Consider the following 19,084-nt stretch of genomic DNA (forward strand, 5'->3'; position numbering starts at 1 on the left):
CAGTTTCTTCATCTATAAAGTGGGAATTCACCATCCAACACTTGGGGAGGAGAAGCACAGAGCGCCTGTGAAAGCTCCTCACCAAAGACCCGAAGTACAGTGGGAGTCGACACCTTCCATGACTTCCTCCCTTGCTCATCATCATCATCGTTACATTTGCATGACCCTTTGTAATTTAGAAGGCACTGATTCAAATATCATCTTGGTTTTCGAGCTGAATACCTGACTACACTTGAAATGTGAGATATACCCTTATGGGGTAGGACTAGCCACAAGGTCCTGATTTTTTGTTGTTTCATCCACATTTGACTCCGTGGCAACTTAACTTTTTTTTTAGTGTTTGCTTTAGGTCTTTTTTCAAAATCAAAACAGCTTTCTCGATTTTCTAAATTATGTATGAAATTGCATGCTTAATTCTTTAAAAACTTCAAGCAATAGAAGAAAAAGTATTCAGCCACCTGCATTTTCCTCACTCAACAATTTGTGGATGTCTTTTCATGCCAAACGATAGAGAACGACCCCTTTATTTTTAATGACTGACTAGTATGCCCATCATTTCTAATTGCTCCACTGGTGGACAGACGACTCCCCGTTTTGTAAACACAGGCAGGAGTGGGAAGTCTGGTCCTGGAAGGTGGCCTGGAGGAGAAGACCCAATACAGAAAGGACCCGGACTCGTCCCAGGAAGGCAGCGATGCCTAACCAGAAGCTTCTTGCCACCTTCAGCACCTAGTTCTCTACACCAGAGCACCGGAGGCCAGTCCACTGGGGCTGTGGCACCTATAAATGTAGAACCTTGGTGCTCACACAGACCATCTGCAGGGGCCTCACCTGGGAGTTGGTAAGCACTGCGTACCCCAGACCTGTTGAGTCAGAGTCTGCAGGTTAACAAGATCCCCCAGTGATCTGCGTGCACGTCAAGGTTGGAGAAGCACAAGTGTACGAGGCAGCCCCCGCCCTCCAGACTACAGCACAGTTTGGGCCTCACACGACCATCCCCTTCAACAGTGCTGGACAATGAGAAACCAACTCGGCAAGAGCTTTCTTTCAGTGGGAGGGAGGAAGAAATGTAGTTCTCTGCGGCCAATAGTAACTGGTCTGTGGTAACCTCCTCGGAGGTCGCTCTTCGTCTGATATGTGAGAAAGGCATCATTTTCTAACACGGTGCAGACAATTAGACCAGCTGGAAGAGGTTTACTCAAAAGGGAGGGCTCCTAGGGAAACACATCACTGCCTTGGAAAAAAAAGGGGGGGGGACCACCAATATAATCCTTAAAGCAACAGGAGTAGACATCAGATCACCTCAAGTTCCTTCACCTTGTCCAGTAAATTAATCCTGTGTTTATACTGTCTGGTAATCATTGTTTTTTTTTTTGTTTTGTTTTCCCCCAGGACTTTCTCATCTTTCTGGCTTCAATTTCTGAAAACATTTAAGAGGGAAAAAAAATTCAATAGCCAGTTTAAAGTAGAAAATCAAAGGACGCCAAAGGAGGGACCCAGCACGGCGAGGAACCTGCAGGTCCCTGCCCCATCCTGGTGGCAGCAGCAGGCATGACCTGGGCCACCCCCAACGTGGGTAGACCCCCGCCCACCTTTTCTCCTCCTGCAGGGCAGGGCAGCCCCCAGCCAGAGCCGCAGTGGGTTAGGTCCCAACCAGGCCCTCCCAGCCAAGTCACGAGGACATATTTTGTTCTGAGCCTTTTCAAGAAAACAAACACAGGACTAATCATCTGTCCTAGCTGCAGCCTCCTTATTGCTCAGGTTTAGGCCTGGATGAAGAACACAAAAGAAAGATCGCCTTGAATGTCTTCCAGGCAGCAGGAAGGCAAGAAGACAGCCATATTCTTCTCCCTTTATTTAATACCTCCCTTTCTTTGAAGTAAAAGAGAAGAGTGAGGTATGAGGTCATAGTCATTAAGATCTCAGGCTTTGGAGGGAAAATGATCCGGGTTCTAATCCCTTCTTCTGCCCTTAATCTCTTAATAATCACTTAATAACACAAGTGCCTTAACTGCACTGCACCTCTGTTTCTCATCTGTAAAATGCCACTGACCACTGTGTTGTTTTAAGGATTAAATGAGATACAGTAGGGCAAAGAGCTCAGCTTGGCGCCTGGCACAGAGTAAGGCAATCAACAGTAGCTATAATTATAATTATAAACTCATTGTAAGAAAATTCATCAAAAAGATGAGCACAAAGAATAAAATTATCCCACCACTCAGTGTAATGAGAGTTAATATTCCCAATGATTTTCCTCCTCCTGTATTCTATGTACATACAAGCTGATTTAATTTACATAAATGTCACTTCCTGCCTTTTTCATTTAATATTACATTGTGAGCACATTCCAATGGTCTCAACTGTTCTTGACAAATGTGATCTGATATCTTATGTCTCCACCAGAATGGTTTTCCATTTTTTTGTTGTATTTGTTGTATTTAAATGATGTGCCATGAATATCCCCCGATATACAAATTTTTAGCCACATCTCTGATTATTTCCTTAAAATGAAATGGGACTTTCTAGCTCGAAGGGCATGAACTTCAGGACTCTGCGCACCTCTTGAGAGCCAAACCAAAGCAAAAAAATGAGACCAGTGACCACCGTGAACTTGAGTGTCCATCCCCCACCTCACTCGTACCACATTCCCTTTTCTTTTCATTACTGCCAACCTGAAATGCAAAAATTGATCAAGACCCATTTTCAAATGCAAAAGCCCTGTATGGAGCAAACCATGTAAATCAGAAACATTTCCACCTTCCGGTTTCTGTGCTGTGGCCCTGAACACCCAAGACGCAAATCCTCAGGTGGCCAGCCACTGTACCTTCCCTGACAGTCCCCTTGGCACACCATTTCTTCCTTATGGCTACACGAATCAGTGGGTGTGAGATGATATGAAGCCATCTCACTTCCTCAGTACTGCACGGATTTTTTGCCATAATGCATTTTCAGGGAAAACCGACAAAGACAGTTGCTTTTAGAGCATGGGGTGCGGACACCCTCCAGCTTTGTCCTTGCTGTCATCTCACGACAACAATGCTGTGACGGCTTCCACGGCTGCGGCTCCCCCTGGCTCCCATCAGCAGGTGGGAGGCGGGCGGGGCGTGCAGTCCTCTCCCCGCACACGGCCCTCGCTGCCAGACTCAGCCATCATGTGCCCCCGGCGCCACCCCACCGCCCCAAGCCTGTGCCCGCGGATACTTACAGCCGCTCCAGCTCCTTCATGTCGTCGAAAGCCCCCCGCTCCACCACTCCAATCTGGTTCTCCATCAGCTGCCTGGGGAGGCAAAGAGACAGGACAGCTGCAGGGTGTTGGACAGGAACTCTCAGCAGCAGATGGCACAAGGGAGTGAAACAGGAGCAGGGCCAGAGATACACGCAGACCCGCGTCCCGGCCCGAGCGGACAAAACTGCCTCACAAGCTTGCAAATTCCCGACAGGGCTTGTGGGCACGCTCAGCCCCGACAGCAAGATGCACTTCCAGCCCCTGAGCCCATGCCGATCCCTCTGAAGCGGCCACCGTGGTCACAGGATCCCAGAGCACCGGGCCACGGCTCCAAAGACAGCCTCGTCTTGGGAAGCTGAGACCCAGGCAGCAGGGGTCAATGCCAGGCTGCTGGCGCACGTGCCCTCCTTCAGCCCAGAGGGCACACGTCCAAGCGGCAGAGCAGGGGGATGGGCCGGTAGCAGGGGGCAGGGAGCCTGTGCCAACTGGGCAAAGCCCACACGTGCAGCAAACACACTGCAGGTGGCAGCCAGCACCCCTCTGCCCACACTCCTACACCGCCTGGCCCCATCTGCTGCCCACTCGACCACCTGGCTCCACGAGACTGCACCTCCTCACCACCAACGCGCCCTACAGCCCAGAACATCCGGCTGGCAGGCAGTTTGCTTGTTGCGTGGGAATTTTGGAGACCGTCGAGTAGATTTTTCTCCCTGTGGTTTTCTCCTGTCCACTCTCAAGCAGGTGGCTCGAGGTCCCACACGGACCTCAGAGAAGGTTTGGGGATAGGACAGGGGCAGAAGCTGCCACCACACACTTCTCTTCTTCCACCTTGTTTCCAAAAGCTCGAGCTGTTGAGGAGCTCGTGCTGGAGGCCTGGGTGGGTGGGGGGTGACAGGAGGGAAGGAGGGTTTTCCTGTACTCAGAAGAGATTCCTGGAGCCTGGGGAGGAGTCAAAGATCAGAGGGTTCTGGAGCAGCAGAGACCCCTGCCCAGCAACTGACAGCTATGACCCCAGGGAAGATGGAGACCACAAGGTCCCCAGACCTGCCCAAGACCCTCAGAACTGCAAAGTAGTTCTGAAAGAACTGAGGCCCCAGGACCCTTGCACTACCCTGACAGTAGGGGGTGAGAACCCTGTGACGGTCTGATGTTGAATGTGTCAGAATGCATGCATGTGTCTGAGAGGAGTAGAGTAGGAAGCGACGAAGGGATCCACCCTTTCCCCTCCTCACTCCTCAGTCCTCACTCCTCACCCCTGCCCAGCCCAACAAGGGAAATGCTGTGGACAGCTCCTTTGCTGGCTAGTGGTCAATGCCAATAGAGCCACACCCATCACCTCCAATATCTACCACTGTCAGGCACCCAAGGGGGTCACCTCTATCCTCAACTGCCCCCACTCATCTACCGTCTCAAATCAGGGGTAGCCTTGCCGGAGAGTCTTTCTGAGGCACAGAGTCAAAAGAACTATGGAGAATGTTATAGGCTGAAGTGCATCCCCCCAAATTCATACACTGAAGCCCTAACCCCCAACGTGATTTGGAGATGGAGCCTTTAGGGAGGTTATTAAGGTTAAATGAGGTCATAAGGGTAGGGCCCTAATCTGGTAGGACTGGTCTCCTTATAAGAAGAGAAAAAGACACCAAAGATCTCTCTCTGTGCACACACAGAGGAAAGGCCATATGAGGACACAGCAAGAAGGTGGCCAAGAAGACAAGCCTCACTACAAACAACCTTGATGGATGGCACCTTGATCATAGACTTCCTCAAGAACTGTGAGAAAGTAAATTTCTGTTGTTTAAGCTACCCCGTCTGTGGGTATTTTGTTATGGCAGCCCCAGCAGGCTAAGTCAGAGGCCTAAAGGTTCCTCATGGTTACCCGGTCTTCCCTCATTCCAGGATACAACCAACAGACAAGACGCCCCATCTGTCCGGCCCAGACCCTGCCAGGCGGCGACCGCTGGTGCCTATGCTGAGCCCAAGTGCTCAGCCGTGTGCAAGACAGTGGCTGCTCAGGGGAAGGACTCACTGGCACTTCCACCCCACCCCCCTCAGGGCATCCAGGGTCTCTGGCCCACAACCCTACAACCCACAGCCAGGACTCTGCTCAGGAGCCACAGGGCCACTGCCAAGGGTAGGGGCAGAAGGGAGGTTACTCACAGCACCCGCAGCTGCTTGAGTCCCACAAAGTCATTTTTATGGATCCGAGTGATGTTGTTGCCGTTGAGTTCCCTGGTGGAGGCAAGGAGAGAACGAAATGGGTGAGATGCCCAGGGTGGCCCCTAGGCCAGGGCTCAGCTCCACACTCCCTCTCCACCTGCCTCTAGCCTGTCCTCTCATCAATGGGGCTGGGTGCTTCCCAGCCAAGCCCCGGGACCCCCAAGTCTATGCCAAGGCCCAACAAGCTAAGGCCCATCTTTGCAGCTGATGTGAGGCCAGAGAAATGCACCGGGCACAGGCTTGCTGCTGGAAGAACCGTGGAAGCCAAAGTCATGGCTTTTGCCCAGAAAGACCTCAGGCTCATTGGAGAGACAAGACATTCACGCAGGGAAGAACTTGGAAACTAGACAGTTGGAGGCTATTCAGGTGGAATCCTCACTGAGCCTCAGTTTCCTTATCTATGAAGCGGGGATAATAACTGTGACTAGCTCATCAGGTTAGCATGGGGCATAAACAAGTGAAGAGCATGGCCTGTACTTGAAAAGGGCCCCCTTTTCAGACACCCATGCCATTATCTGGTGGCACTGGCTCCTACAGGCTGTTGTGAGGAGACAGCAGGGTGGACCATGCATTTTAAGGAGATTGGGTACACGGGGCCCAAGATGAGACCTAAAAGACAAGGCAGGTGTGCACAGTGAGAGGGACAGAGTGGGCATTCTGGAAAAGGGGAACGGCCCTTTGCCTGGGGAATGAGGGAGGAGACAGGCTGGGAGTCGGGAGCTGTGGGAAACGGGGTTGGGGATGGGAGTCCGGATCACAGAGGGCCTGAAAAAGCAAGCAGGGGAAGACAGGGAGCCTGGAAGGCTCACAGCCAGGAGCCTGCCACAAGGTCCGTCTTGCATCGAGGAGAAGGAGGGCAGGGCCAAGGAGGACAAGGGGGCCCACTGTCTGGAGCAGGGCCAGGCCTGAACTGCAGTGGCTCCTCTCCCCACACCACCCCGGCCTCTGGCCCTTCCTTCCCTTCCACGGCTACTGTGTTCTTCTTCAGCCCTCCCCAACCATGACCCGGGCACCTTGGCCATGAACCCCACCTTAGAGGCCATCTGGCCCCTGCCGAGCCTCTGCCAGGCCACTTCTCTTCACAAGGAGCTAGCACAGCCTCAGAAAAGCAGGTCCTTCCAGGAGGCAGCTACGATACTCCCCAGAACGTTCTTCCACTGAGCCACACATGGCACAATCTCAACCTCAACCACCTCCACATCTAATCTATCTCCCTCTGGCAGCTCTGTGGCCACATCCACGCCACCTCCTCCTCTTTCTCACCGCGTCAGAGTCACTCACGTGCTTGGCAACAAGCTAACTAGCCCCATCCCAACGCACATGCGCACACACTCACACACCATATTCCCCTGCAGCCCAGCCTCCTCGCCTACCAACACCCATCAGCCCAAATCCAAGCTACTTTGAAAATCGGCAAGTTCCCTCTCCTCTAAGCATTTAGGAAGCGTGTTTGGCCTAGATGATGTTCTAGAGTTGCATCTGCTAAGAACAACATATGCTATTAGTTTCCACACACTCCAGAAACTGGGCTCTGTGTACATCCTCCCTCAGGGCTAGAAAGTAGTTACGGTGCCTGTCTTACAGACGAGCAAACTGAATTGCCGCTCAGAGAGGTCAGGTGTCTCCCGGAGGGCACCAGCTGGTAAATGACAGAGCAGAGATCTGGACACGGCCGTCTGATCCTAGGGCCCAGGCTTCTTCCACCGGGCCAGGCCTGTGACGAGCTGATAACTCATTCAACCCATCACTCTCTCCACCCTTCCCCTGAGCCTGGCTCCTGATCCTGAGGAGCAGCTGGAACGACTCATTCCCTGCTCTTCTCTCTTCTATCAGGATCTCTCAGAGGGGTTTGAGGCCTCTCCAAGGTAACAGGGCCCCTGATGAGAGGCCCAGACAGAGCCACTTCCTGGCCTAGACGCTGCAAGGGGGCCCTCTCTATGTGAGATGGGCTCTTTTCCACGTGAGGGTTTTTATTGAACCAAATATCCTTCCCTGACACCTCGGAGCCTCACCTGTGCACCCCAAACTGCTCCTCCTGTGCACAATTGCACCTCAAGCATCGAGAACCTCGTCAACAAGCCCTGAAAATTGGTTCCCTACGCAAGCGTGGCTGGTTTCCTTTGGTCCATCCTGCTGAAACCTTCATCCCCAAACCCTAAACCACAAGGAATTTTTAACCGTTTTAATTTTTTTATTATAAAGATATATCAGTACTGATTACAAGAGCAAAAATGTTAAAAAATGGACATCAACAAAGCAATGTTTACAGAAAGAGCACAAGGGGGCAGGGGCAGAGAGGGAAAGAGACACAGAATCCGAAGCAGGATCCAGGCTCTGAGCTGTCAGCACAGAGCCCGACACGGGGCTTGAACTCACGAACTATAAGATTGTGACCTGAGCCAAAGTTGGACGCTTAACCAACTGAGCCACCCAGTCACCCCTTAAAATTTTTTTTTAACGTCTATTTATTTTTGAGAGAGAGAGAGAGAGACAGAGAGAAAGAGAGAGAGCGAGCAGGGGAGGGGCAGAGAGAGAGGGAGACACAGAATCCAAAGCAGTTTCCAGGCCGTCAGAACAGAGCCCAAAGCGGGGCTAGAAGCCACGCACCTGTGATCATGACCTGAGTCGAAGTCCCAGGCTTAAACCCACTGAGCCACCCAGGACCCCCCACAAAGCAACATTTAGTTGACTTTCCAGCACATCTGTGAAACCAAGTACTATGTAGCCATTTAAAAGGGTACAGATCAGTTTGTACTGACAGGGAAAGATGTCCAGGATACAGAACGGGTAAGAGGGTTACAAGACAGCTTGTATTCTGCGAGCTGCTCATGTAAAACCACACACAAGTCATCCCAGTATGTGGGCAGAGCGAGCTCACTGGGGCTTATAGTAATGCCACATATTAATACCTATAACTGCTCAGTGGTGGGAACTGAGGTGACTTTAGTCTCTTTTTTATACTTTTCTGCTGCACTGTTTGGATTTTTAAAGTACATCTATATTTTTATAAGCCAACATAATATTCAAATTATTGCACTTAAAAATAAGAGTAACACAGAGGCGGCTGGGTGGCTCAGTTGGTTTAGCCCTCCCCGACTCTTGATTTCAGCTCAGGTCATGATCTCACCGTTCATGAGCTCCAGCCCCATGTTGGGCTGTGCACTAACAGTGCAGAGCCTGCTTGGGATTCTGTCTCCCTCTGTCCCTCCCCTGCTTTCTCTCTCTCTCTCTCTCTCTCAAAATAAATAAAAATAAACTTAAAAAATAATAATAACAGGGGTGCATGGGTGCCTTGGTTGGTTGAGGGTCTGACTTTGGCTCGGGTCACAATCTCACAGCTTTGTGGTTCAAGTCCTGCATCCGGCTCTGTGCTTACATAACAGAGCCTGGAACCTGCTTCAGATTCTGTGTCTCCCTCTCTCTCTCTCTGTCCCTTTCCCACTCATGCTCCCTCTCTCTCTCTCTCAAAAACAAAACATTAAAAAGGTTTTTAAATCATAAGAGTAATACATGCACATTATTTTTTCCGTTTTCTGAAGAATAAAGAAAAAAATTAAAGTCACACATAAATCCATCACCCAGAATTAACCTCTGTTAACATTCTAGAAGTTTCTCCCAAGCCTGTTTCCTTCCGATACAATTTTTATACAGTTGAAATAATTCAACAAATATTTATTGAAGATTTACTGTTGGCAAAGCATCTTATAAGGGGATGGGCGAGACAGAAGTGGTACGCACTCCTTCTGCCATGTTACACCCCGTTCATTCCCCCACTGATGATTTCTGACGGGCCAGCACTTATCCCTGTATCTGGATGCATCAAGTTACTGGGGCATTCCCCGACCCCCGGTTCAATGATAAACACCGCATAAAGTTTGGTGGGCATTTGGGAAGAATACATTCCTAGAGACAAAATCATTCAGTCAAAAGTCATGAAAACGCTGATGAATGTTACAATAACTGGCTCATTCTTTCTCCTGGCAACCATGGTTTATTTATAAGGCAATTGACTTCCACAATTGTTCATTTCACAGACAGCAAAGCTGAGGCAAAGGAAAACGTTAGGGCTTGTCTGAACAAGGCCCAACAGGGAAGTCAGGAACCCCTGCGGTGGGCCGGTGGGGGGGGGCACGGAGCACTCACAGGGACTTCTGGTGACGTATCGTACTCACATGCCTCTCTTCTTACCCTTTTGCACCAGCCCCTGCGCAGACCCCCGGACCCATTCCTTAGCCCACCGTCAGGCGACTCCACCCCCTCCTCCTCACCTCCTGCTCCCCACTCCACCCCCACGCAAGAAAAGACCTGAGACAGGCAGGCGAAAGAAACAACAGTGCAGACAACGAGGCAAATACAGCCTCTCTCTCAGGAGGCCCTGCTCGTGGCTTCTGGACAAGAATGCCCATGGACACTCAAGCCCCCCCCCACCCCAGCCCCCACCCCAGCCCCCTGCCTCCCTCTCCAGCTCTCTTACCCGGGAGCTAAGTGCCTCCTCTCAGGGGAGAGACCTCTACAGGCAGCCTGGGAGGCAGAGGCAGCTCTCATCCGGCACCCAGGTCTGAGGGCTGCTGCTTAACGAGGCATTATCACCACTTAGGCCATTTAGGCCGAGAGAATGACCTCCACGGGGTAGCTCAGGGCAGCCAGGATTAAGTTTCCAACGTGGGCCAACCACTTCCCCTCAAACCTTCTGCCGAGGCTGCTGGAATGAGGCAAGGAGGTCATTTTTCTCCAGCGCCTGACTCCTCCAACAGGTGGTCCTTCGGTGTCGCCATGGAGACGCCCTCCCCAGCAAGCCACCTGGGAAAGAGAAGCTGGCAGAGGGTGCTGTGACCTTCCGACCTTTGCAGCCACAGCAGCCAGGCTGGGGGGGGGAGCCTCCAGGGCGGCTCCCAGCCTGGTTTCCAGGAAGAACCCGGATCCAGAGCTACCCAGGCTCCCTGAGGTTCTCGCCCCGGAGCCCACATCCACCACTCCTCCCTGCCGGGCAGCTACTGAGTGCAGGCTCTGAGCCTAACTCCTAGCACGCTTCATCTCACTCACCCTCACCCTCGCAGTGAGATGAGTCGTGTTCTGTCCCCCTCGCTGATGAGGAAACTGAGGCACAGACTGGTGAAGCAATTGCCCGGTGCCACGCAGCTAATTAGGGGTGGGGATCAAACCCAGGCCAGTGTGATTCCGTGCTCTTTCCCCCACATCATGACGCCTCCTGCCAACAGACTCTGCCAAGCACACCCCTCACCCCAAGTGCTCATGAGAAACTTGGAGGCTTTGGATAGGAAACACGGGGGCCCTGTAATAAGACCCTGTGCTCTGCCTAAGCAGCCGCATCAGGGGGTCCCTGGCCAACTGAGCCAGTGGCTAAGAGCTTGGCCTTTGGAGCCAAACTGTCTGTTCCACCATCACTAGCTGTATAACCTTGGACACGTGGCTTAAATTCCCTGGGCCTCAGTTTCCCCATTTGTATGAGACTAAGGATAGCACTCACCTCCTAGAGGTGTGGTGAGGTGTACATGACAATATTTCTAAAACACTGAGAGCAGTGCCTGGCACACACAGGTGCTCTCTGCGTCGGTATTACCTGCTGTGAGTATTTCGCTATCACCGCTATCGCTGTCGTGCCCCTCAAGGACCATGGCTCCCCCGGGAGGGTGGTGCCCCAGACTCAGCTCAGGCTGGGGCCAGACGGGCAGCACCCCGACGAGCAGGGAGGAGCCAGCAGCTAGCCAGGCTCTGCAGGCCCCAGGATGCAAAAGTCCAGGGAAGAGGCCCTAAGGCCATTCTCTCTCTTCCAAAAGTGATGAGTGTGCATCTGCCCTTCTCCCCCAGGAGGAAATACACTCTGGAGGCAAGTGGCCCTGATTTCCATCAGCTCCTGTGTGGTCCTAACCTAAAAGAAAAACCTCAGTGGTGAACGATTTTGAAGAAAATCCTCTGAAGCAAAGTTACCAAGGTAAAAACAAAAACACACAAGGATTTCGTGAATCCTCTCAGGAAACAAAACTCTGATCCCCAGCACCTGCGTGTTTGGTGATAAACTGAAAGAACCCCTGGGATTTCCTAGAGCTGCAGGAATAAACAGCCTGGGTCCCTCCCGGGGTGTTCTGGGGGTCCCACATGCCTCACAGCGTTTCTTGCCCTAAAGCTCCACCACTCCTAGTGCTAGTTCCCTATGGGACCAGAACATCTTACAGGGCCCCAAACCTGCCATGGCAGTGAGGAGGCTCAGGCCACACTCCAAATCCCTTCCCGCCAGATCTCCAAAAAAATAAACATGCAGCTCTGACCGTAGCTGAGACAGGCCTCTGGGGGCAGGGGGCAGGGAGTGGGGGGGGGGGGGGGGGCGGGGGCTGTATACCTCAGCTCTGTCCTTTGAAATCTTACCCCGGCCAAATCCACGCAAGGAGCGCCTGCGGAGTCAGGAGAACTGAGGGAAGGAAGGATTTCCCTACCCAGCCAGGGCCCACACACGACAGGCTGAACTCCGCAACCCACAGGCCGCCCAGCTGCACACCCATGCCATTGCGCCTGGAGGGCCTGGGGCCCCGCAGAGCCACCTAACAGGGCTCCCCACATTCCCTCTGGCTCCCCTCCAATCTGTTCTCCTAGCCACAGCCAGAGGGATCCTTTCAAGATGCAATCTGATCGTGTCACTCTCCACTTAAGCCCTTCAATGAATCCCCATTGCTCTTGGAATCGAGACAAAATCTCTACCGAGAACTACAAGGCCCGCGCGGCCTGCCCCCCACTCCCCCTTCTGATTCGCTCCCTCCTGTGGCAGGGCCTTTGAACTGCCATCCGTTCTGTCTAGAATACTCCTTCCTCTTTGCCTGATTCCAAGTGTTCCTTCCAGCTGATCAAACTCCCTATCACAGGCCTGCAGAACACCCCAAACTCCTCCTCTGCAGCACAAACCAGATGGATTTGGGGGCTTCCTTGACTGGTATCTCAGCCCCTGCGTGAGTTTATAAGCTCCCTGAGGACATGAACTGTGTCATTTTTTTCTCACTGTTGTATCCTCAGGGCGTAACACAGTACATGGCACCTCATAGATGCTGCATTAAGTTACTGCTTGAATGCATGAATAGATTTGTATTAAAGTGGACATATTTCAAACAGCAATGGGTTGAGTGGGTTTTCCAATGTTTCCCTGCTCCCCGCACCAAAGGGAAAAAAAAAAAAAACCTATCCTAATTAAGAATTACTCTCCCCGGGCTGCCTGGGTGGCTCAGTCAGTTGAGCATCTGACTCTTGAATTTGGCTCAGGTCATGATCCTGGGGTCATGGGATTGAGCCCTCAGTCTGGCTCTGCACTGAGCATGGATCCTGCTTGGGATTCTCTCTCTCTCTCTCTCTCTCTCTCTCTCTCTCTCTCTCTGTCTCTCTCTCTCTCCCTCTCCCTCCCTCTGCCCCCCACCCAGCTTGCTCTCTCTCTCTGAAAAAAGAAAAGAAATGCTCTCCCTATCCAATCATTATGTTGTAAACCTGAAACTAATCTAACACTGTGTCAATTCTACTTCAATTTAAAAATAAATAAACTCGAGGGGCGCCTGGGTGGCGCAGTCGGTTAAGCGTCCGACTTCAGCCAGGTCACGATCTCGCGGTCCGTGAGTTCAAGCCCCGCGTCGGGCTCTGGGCTGACGGCTCGGAGCCTGGAGCCTGTTTCCGATTCTGTGTCTCCCTCTCTCTCTGCCCCTCCCCCGTTCATGCGCTGTCTCTCTCTGTCCCAAAAATAAATAAAAAAAAAAAAATAAAAAAATAAAAAAAATAAACTCGAGGGCACCTGTTTGGCTCAGTTGGTTAAGCATCCAACTTCAGCTCAAGGCATGATATCACGGTCCATGAGTTCGAGCCCCGTGTCAGGCTCTGCACTGACCGCTCAGAGCCTGGAGCCTGCTTCGGATTCTGTGTCTCCCCCTCTCCCTCTGTGCCCCTCCCCCCCTCGTGCTCTGTCTCTCAAAAATGAATAAATGTTTAAAAATAGTTTTTTAATAAATAACCAAATTTTTAAAACAAAAAAAATTTTTTAATTAAAAAGAAATGCTCTGCCCAAATGGACATCAGCCAAGAAAAGCTCCACGCACTGAGGACACTACTGTGTTACCAACAACTTCCTATAGCCCACAGGTGAAGAGACTGATTTTTACTCAGCTGCTCTCATAGGAAAATTCCAGCCCCAGGGCTTCAGCTGCTCTGTTCCTCTACTTCCTTCAACGCACCAGCACTTCTGCCGCAGGGCCTTTGCCCATGCTGCTCTCTCAGCCCAGGACTTCCCAGAACAGTCCTTCCCTCCTCACCTGCCCACCAACACATACACCTGACTGACTCCTAACATCCTTCGGGGCTTCAACTGAAACATCTGATCTAGACCACCTCTTTTACGTGTTCATAAGCTCCCCCTCCAGAGCTGGGACTGGAATTTGGAGTTGTGTGCAATAATATGAGATCCTTTGTTAAAGGCCAGTCTCTCCTGCCAGGCTAGGAGAAGCAGAGGCCACATCTAGTTTGCTCCCTGCTGTACGCCCAGCACCCTCCACACAGTAGGTGTTCACTGAATAGAGTGAAAATAGGCTGATAAGCAATCCTGCCCACCGAGCCCGGCTGCTGCTGGCATAACTCGGCCCAAGCGCGGCACATGGTCCCGCCAGCTGGCTGAGCCTTGCCCACAATCCTCAGGCATCAGTGGGTCATGATCAGGAGGCTCCCCCAACACCTCCTGCCCCAGCAGAGACCACGGGCCTGGTACCAAGTGCTGGGACTGCCCTCCAGCATACAAGAAGTCAAGAAGCCCCAGGGATGAGTAGTCAGGGGCCCCAAGCCAGGACAAAGATGCTGCTGGTCGCACTCTGCCTCAGGCTCCTGGGGACCCATCTTGCTTCCTTGGCTCGAATACTAGAAATATCTATACGATCACAAGCAAGCCAACTCATTTAAGCCTCGCAAGAGCATCTGGCTCACATTACGAGGAGACTGAGGCATAAAGCATTTGAGTAACTTGTTCAGGATCAGCTAGCTGGTAAAGGTAGGTTGAAGACGTAAGCCTTAGCATGTCTGACTCCAGAGCCCGGGTCTTTCTTTCTCTCTTTTTTTAATTGCAATAAAATGCACATAATAAAGCTTACCACTTTAACCATTTTAAGTGCACAGTTCAGTACTGTTAAGTGTATTCACGTTGTTGAACAGATCTCAAGAGATTTTTCATCTTGCAAAACTGAAACTCTGTTCCCATTAAACAATAACTCTCCATCCCCCCCCCCCGCCCCCGCCTCTGCGCCCTTGACCCTGGCAACCACCATCCTGCTCTGTCTCTAGGAATTTCACCATTTCAGGTACCCCGTATGAGTGGAATCATAATAGTATTTGTCTTTTTGTGACCGGCTTATTTCACTTAGCATTGATGTCCTCAGAGTTCATCCATGTTGCAACATGTGCCAGGATTTCCTTCCTTTCTTAAGGCCGAATTATATTTCAACTGTGTATGTGCACCACGTGTGTTTACCCAGTCATCTGTACATGGACGCTTGGGCTGCCTCCGCCCTTTAGCTATTGTGAATAACGCTGCTATGAACATGTGCAAATATCTTTGAGACCCTGTTTTCAATCCTTTGGCCGCATAGCCAGACGTGGACTTGCTGGATCATCTGGTAATTCTGCTTAATTGTCTGAGGGATCGTCAGAATGTTTTCCAGAGGGGCTACACCATTTTACATTCCCAGCAATAGTACACCCGGGTGTTTCCACACCCTCACCACCAATTGGTATTTGCTGGTTTTTTGATAGCAGCCCTTCTAATGGGTGTGAGGGGGTCAGGGCCCAGCTGTTAACCCCCATCCCATGGTGTATTCTGTTCTGAGGCGTGAAGTGCACCCCAGTCTCTTCATTACCAAGGCCTGGACTTGCCCTCGCCAATCCCCTTCCCAGGTCTGGGGCCTAGCCCTAAAAGCACAGCCCTGCCCACCTCAGGTCCCTGAGAGGCTATCCACCAGCTAACGCTCTGACGCTGAGTCCTCCCACAACACCTCCCCACATCTCCACCCCCGACTCTGCTCACTGAACCCCCACCCTGAGGCTGGACACCTCCCTGTGCCGGCCTGCACTTGGGTCCACCCTGCAAACATGCGCAGGCCGGACTCAATCGCGGCCAATTTGCCTTCATGCTCCAGGGCTAAGCCCTCACAGGGGTTTCACAGGTGCTGAACGAACGTCGGATAAACGAGTGAATGAATGAAAGAAGCCAGGCCTTATTAAGATGCGTGGTGCAGTAGCCTGATTTTAAAGACTAAACACAAACACATCTCAGAGCCTCAAGGCTCAGGGACCCTGGACACTCCTGCTCAGCAGCCGTCTGTGCCCCCGGGCACATGGTACACCTCTCCAACCCACTCCTCAGCAGAGCAGCGATAATAGCTTCCTCCAGGGACAGTTGTGAGCAGAAGAGCAGGGGAGGGTAAAGCAGGGCTCTGAGCCTGGCCCGGGCTGGGGGCTCTCCGTGGTGACTGCAGACCCCATCACAATTCCCCGCTGCTGCTCTCCTTCTCTGACCTGTCTCCCCATCCCCAAGGGTCTGGCTCCTCATTTCCAGATCGCCCCCCAGCCCTCCATGCTCCGGTCCATCTGCCCCTACACTGCCGAGCCCACTCCCCCTCAGTGCTCCTGCGTGGTTTCCCCTCCCGCAGACTTCCTCACGGCTGACTCACTCCCAACCACCTGCCTTTGCCTCCCACTTCTCCCAGGAAACAGGCTGCCCAGCTTGGCCAGTGACCCACACCACAGGTCCAGAAGCTGTCCTCAGGCAGCCTGTCTGCTCTCCCAGGTGAAGCCCCCTCCCCATCTCCAAACTCCTTCTCCAGCGTGGCCAAGAACCACCTGGCCAGGTTCGGATCCACGACCAGGAGCTCTTGTTCTCCACCTTCTCCTCCCCTGTTGCCTTCTCTTCCTCCTGAACCTACCCACCCCCGTTTTGAAAGTTTATTTATTTATTTTGAGAGAGAGAGAGTGGGGTAAGGGGAGGGGGGGGGGGGGGAGAGAGAGACTCCCAAGCAGGCTCTGTGCTGTGAGCGCAGAGCCTGATGTAGGGCTCAATCCCATAACTATGAAATCATGACCTGAGCTGAAATCAGGAGTCAGACTCTTAACTGATTGAGCCACCCAGGTGCCCCCTCTTTTTTTTTTTAAATGAGATATATAATTGACATACAACATTATGTTGGTTTTGGGTGTACAACACATCGATTAGATACCTGTATATATTGCAACATGATCAGCACAGTAAGTCTAGTTAACATGTGTCACCTCACATAGTTACAACATTTTTTTCTTGTGATGAGGACTTTTAAGATCTACTCTCTTAGCAACTTTCAAATATACAATACAGCATTTATTTTATTTACTTTGAGAGAGAAAGCGGATGAGGGCAGTACAGAGAGACAGAGAGAGAGAGAGAGAGAGAGAATCCCAAGCAGGCTCTGAGCCATCAGCACAGAGCCCGACGTGGGGCTCAATCCCACAAACTGTGAGATCATAACCTGAGCCAAAATCAAGAGTTAGACACTCAACCCACAGGCCCCCCGGGCGCCCCTGGAATACAGTATTATCAACTGCAGTCACCATACTGTACTTGACATCCCAGGACTTACTGACTTTATAGCTGGAAGTCAGTACCTTTGACCTTCACCCACATCACCTCCTGCCATCTTACCGTGGGCGGAAGCTAAAGTCAAGTCTCATGAGTCTTCAGAGGATGCACTTTCCTTACCAGGAAACCCAGTGCTTCTCTCCAAATGTGTTCTGGGCACCTCCTGCATCTGAATCACCTGAATTGCCTTTGCCAAAAACCAGCTGAATCAGCATCTCGGGGACGGGTCTCGGAATCTGCATTTTATACCAGCTTCCCAGGAAATTCTTTTTTTTTTTTTTCAAGATTTTATTTTTTGTAAGTAATCTCTACACCCAATGTGGGGCTCGAACTCACAACCCTGAGATCGAGAGTTGCAGATTCTACCAACTGAGCAGCCAGGCCCAACCTCTGCCCCTCCAACCCAGGAAATCCTTATTCCTGTTGAAGTTTCTCTTCCACCTCTTCCCCAGGAGGCCTTCCCAACTGTCTCTCCAGTCCACATACTCTACAAAGTAACCATCCCCTATCCCTACCCTTAAGGTCACCTTTTAAATGTAGCTGATTACTGGCAACTCAAACAAAAGAAGTAGAAGCCAGGTTCTCTTCTCCCGGCTCAGCCACCCTCCCCAAAGTTCTCTCCATTCCCAAGATCATTCCCCCAGGCTGGAGGCTTAGGGCCCCATGACCTTCTCATTAGCTCTCTCTGTACTTCCTGCCTCGGTCCAGTCCTGTTTCCTCCTGTGGCTCTGCCTCTGTGGCTCAACTCCATGAGGACTGTGGCCGTTGCCCACTGGTACCGTAGCAAATTGCCACACGCTTAGGGGCTTAAAACAACACATATGTATTATCTTACAGCTCTGGAGGCCTCTTTTGGCTCATGGCCCCTCCCCCACCCTCCCACCCCTTGCTTCCATGGTTATATCTCTTCTTCAAAACTGTAAAGGTCAAGAAAAGGCTTTTTTGAGCAACCTACCAGACAATGGGACTACAAAGATACATGAGACACAGCCCTGCCCTCAGGAAACTCAAAACCCAAGGTACCCATCAAACAAACCAGCTTCTTAAAAAGCAATAAAGTTCTCTTCCTTCCAGAAGAATTCCAATTAATAAATGTAGAAGGAATGAGGGAAATAGAAAATCAAAATTGCATAATAATGGTTGTAGGCAAGATCCATTAATGGATGCTAAAATTAGTAGGTAAGAATTTGAGGACAAGAAGTCTATGGCAGCCTCGACGTATCTTCCCCAAATATTATTAACAGCAAATGTGAATTCAGTAATGTCACAGGGAAGAAAATAGGCAGACACTGTCTTAACCAAGAGATTAAGGTTAACATCACCAGCAATAAGACCTATCAGTGTCACCTACCACTGACAGGATGCACTGGGAAGGGCACACCATCCCTGCGGCATTCCTGCCAAAACTCCATTACCTCAATCCAATCAGGGAGAAACATCAGACAAAGCCAAAATGAAGAGCCTTCCACAAAATAACTTACCAGTACTTTTCGGAAGTGCCCATGTCCTGAAAAGCAAGAAAAGACTAAGGAATTGTCACAGACTGAAGGAGACTAAGGGGAAATGACAACTAAACATCATGTGGAATCCTGGACTGGACCCTGGGGTAGAAGAAGGACCCTGGGGCACCTGGGGGGCTCAGGCGGTTAAGCGTCTGACTCTTGAGTTTGGCTCAGGTCACAATCTCATGGTTCTTGGGATTGAGCCCCACATTAGGCTCTGTCCTGACAGCACAGAGCCTGCTTGGGATTCTCTCTCTGCCCCTTCCCTACTTGTTCTCTCTGTCTCTCTCTCTCCCCCCACCCAAAATAAATAACATGAAAAAAAATGTTTTTTAAAGAAAAAGGACGCTAGAGAAGAAGTTGGTGAAATCCAAATAAAGTGTGTAGCTTACTTAATAGCCTTGTGCCAATGTTAATTTCTTAATTTTGACCATCACGCTATGGGTAAGAGAGATGTTAACATTAGGGGAAGATGGGGCACCTGGCTGACTCAGTAGAACACTC

At 51.2% G+C, this 19,084-nt stretch overlaps 1 protein-coding gene across 2 annotated transcripts in view; it reads right to left on the reverse strand.

Annotated features, from left to right (window-relative positions):
* The window catches only part of SLIT1 (slit guidance ligand 1), a 180,979-nt gene that overhangs the window by 144,482 nt on the left and 17,413 nt on the right, over positions 1-19,084 (reverse strand). For both annotated transcript variants that reach the window (XM_058697335.1, XM_058697334.1), the window contains exons 2-3: positions 5,384-5,455; positions 3,206-3,277 (exon numbers count right to left, since the gene is read on the reverse strand). In XM_058697335.1, coding sequence (XP_058553318.1) covers positions 3,206-3,270 — 65 coding nt within the window. In that variant the 5' untranslated portion in view covers positions 3,271-3,277; positions 5,384-5,455. The remainder of the gene's footprint in view (positions 1-3,205; positions 3,278-5,383; positions 5,456-19,084) is intronic.

This window comes from Neofelis nebulosa, chromosome 13 (genome assembly GCF_028018385.1).
Source record: "Neofelis nebulosa isolate mNeoNeb1 chromosome 13, mNeoNeb1.pri, whole genome shotgun sequence".
NCBI lineage: Eukaryota > Metazoa > Chordata > Mammalia > Carnivora > Felidae > Neofelis > Neofelis nebulosa.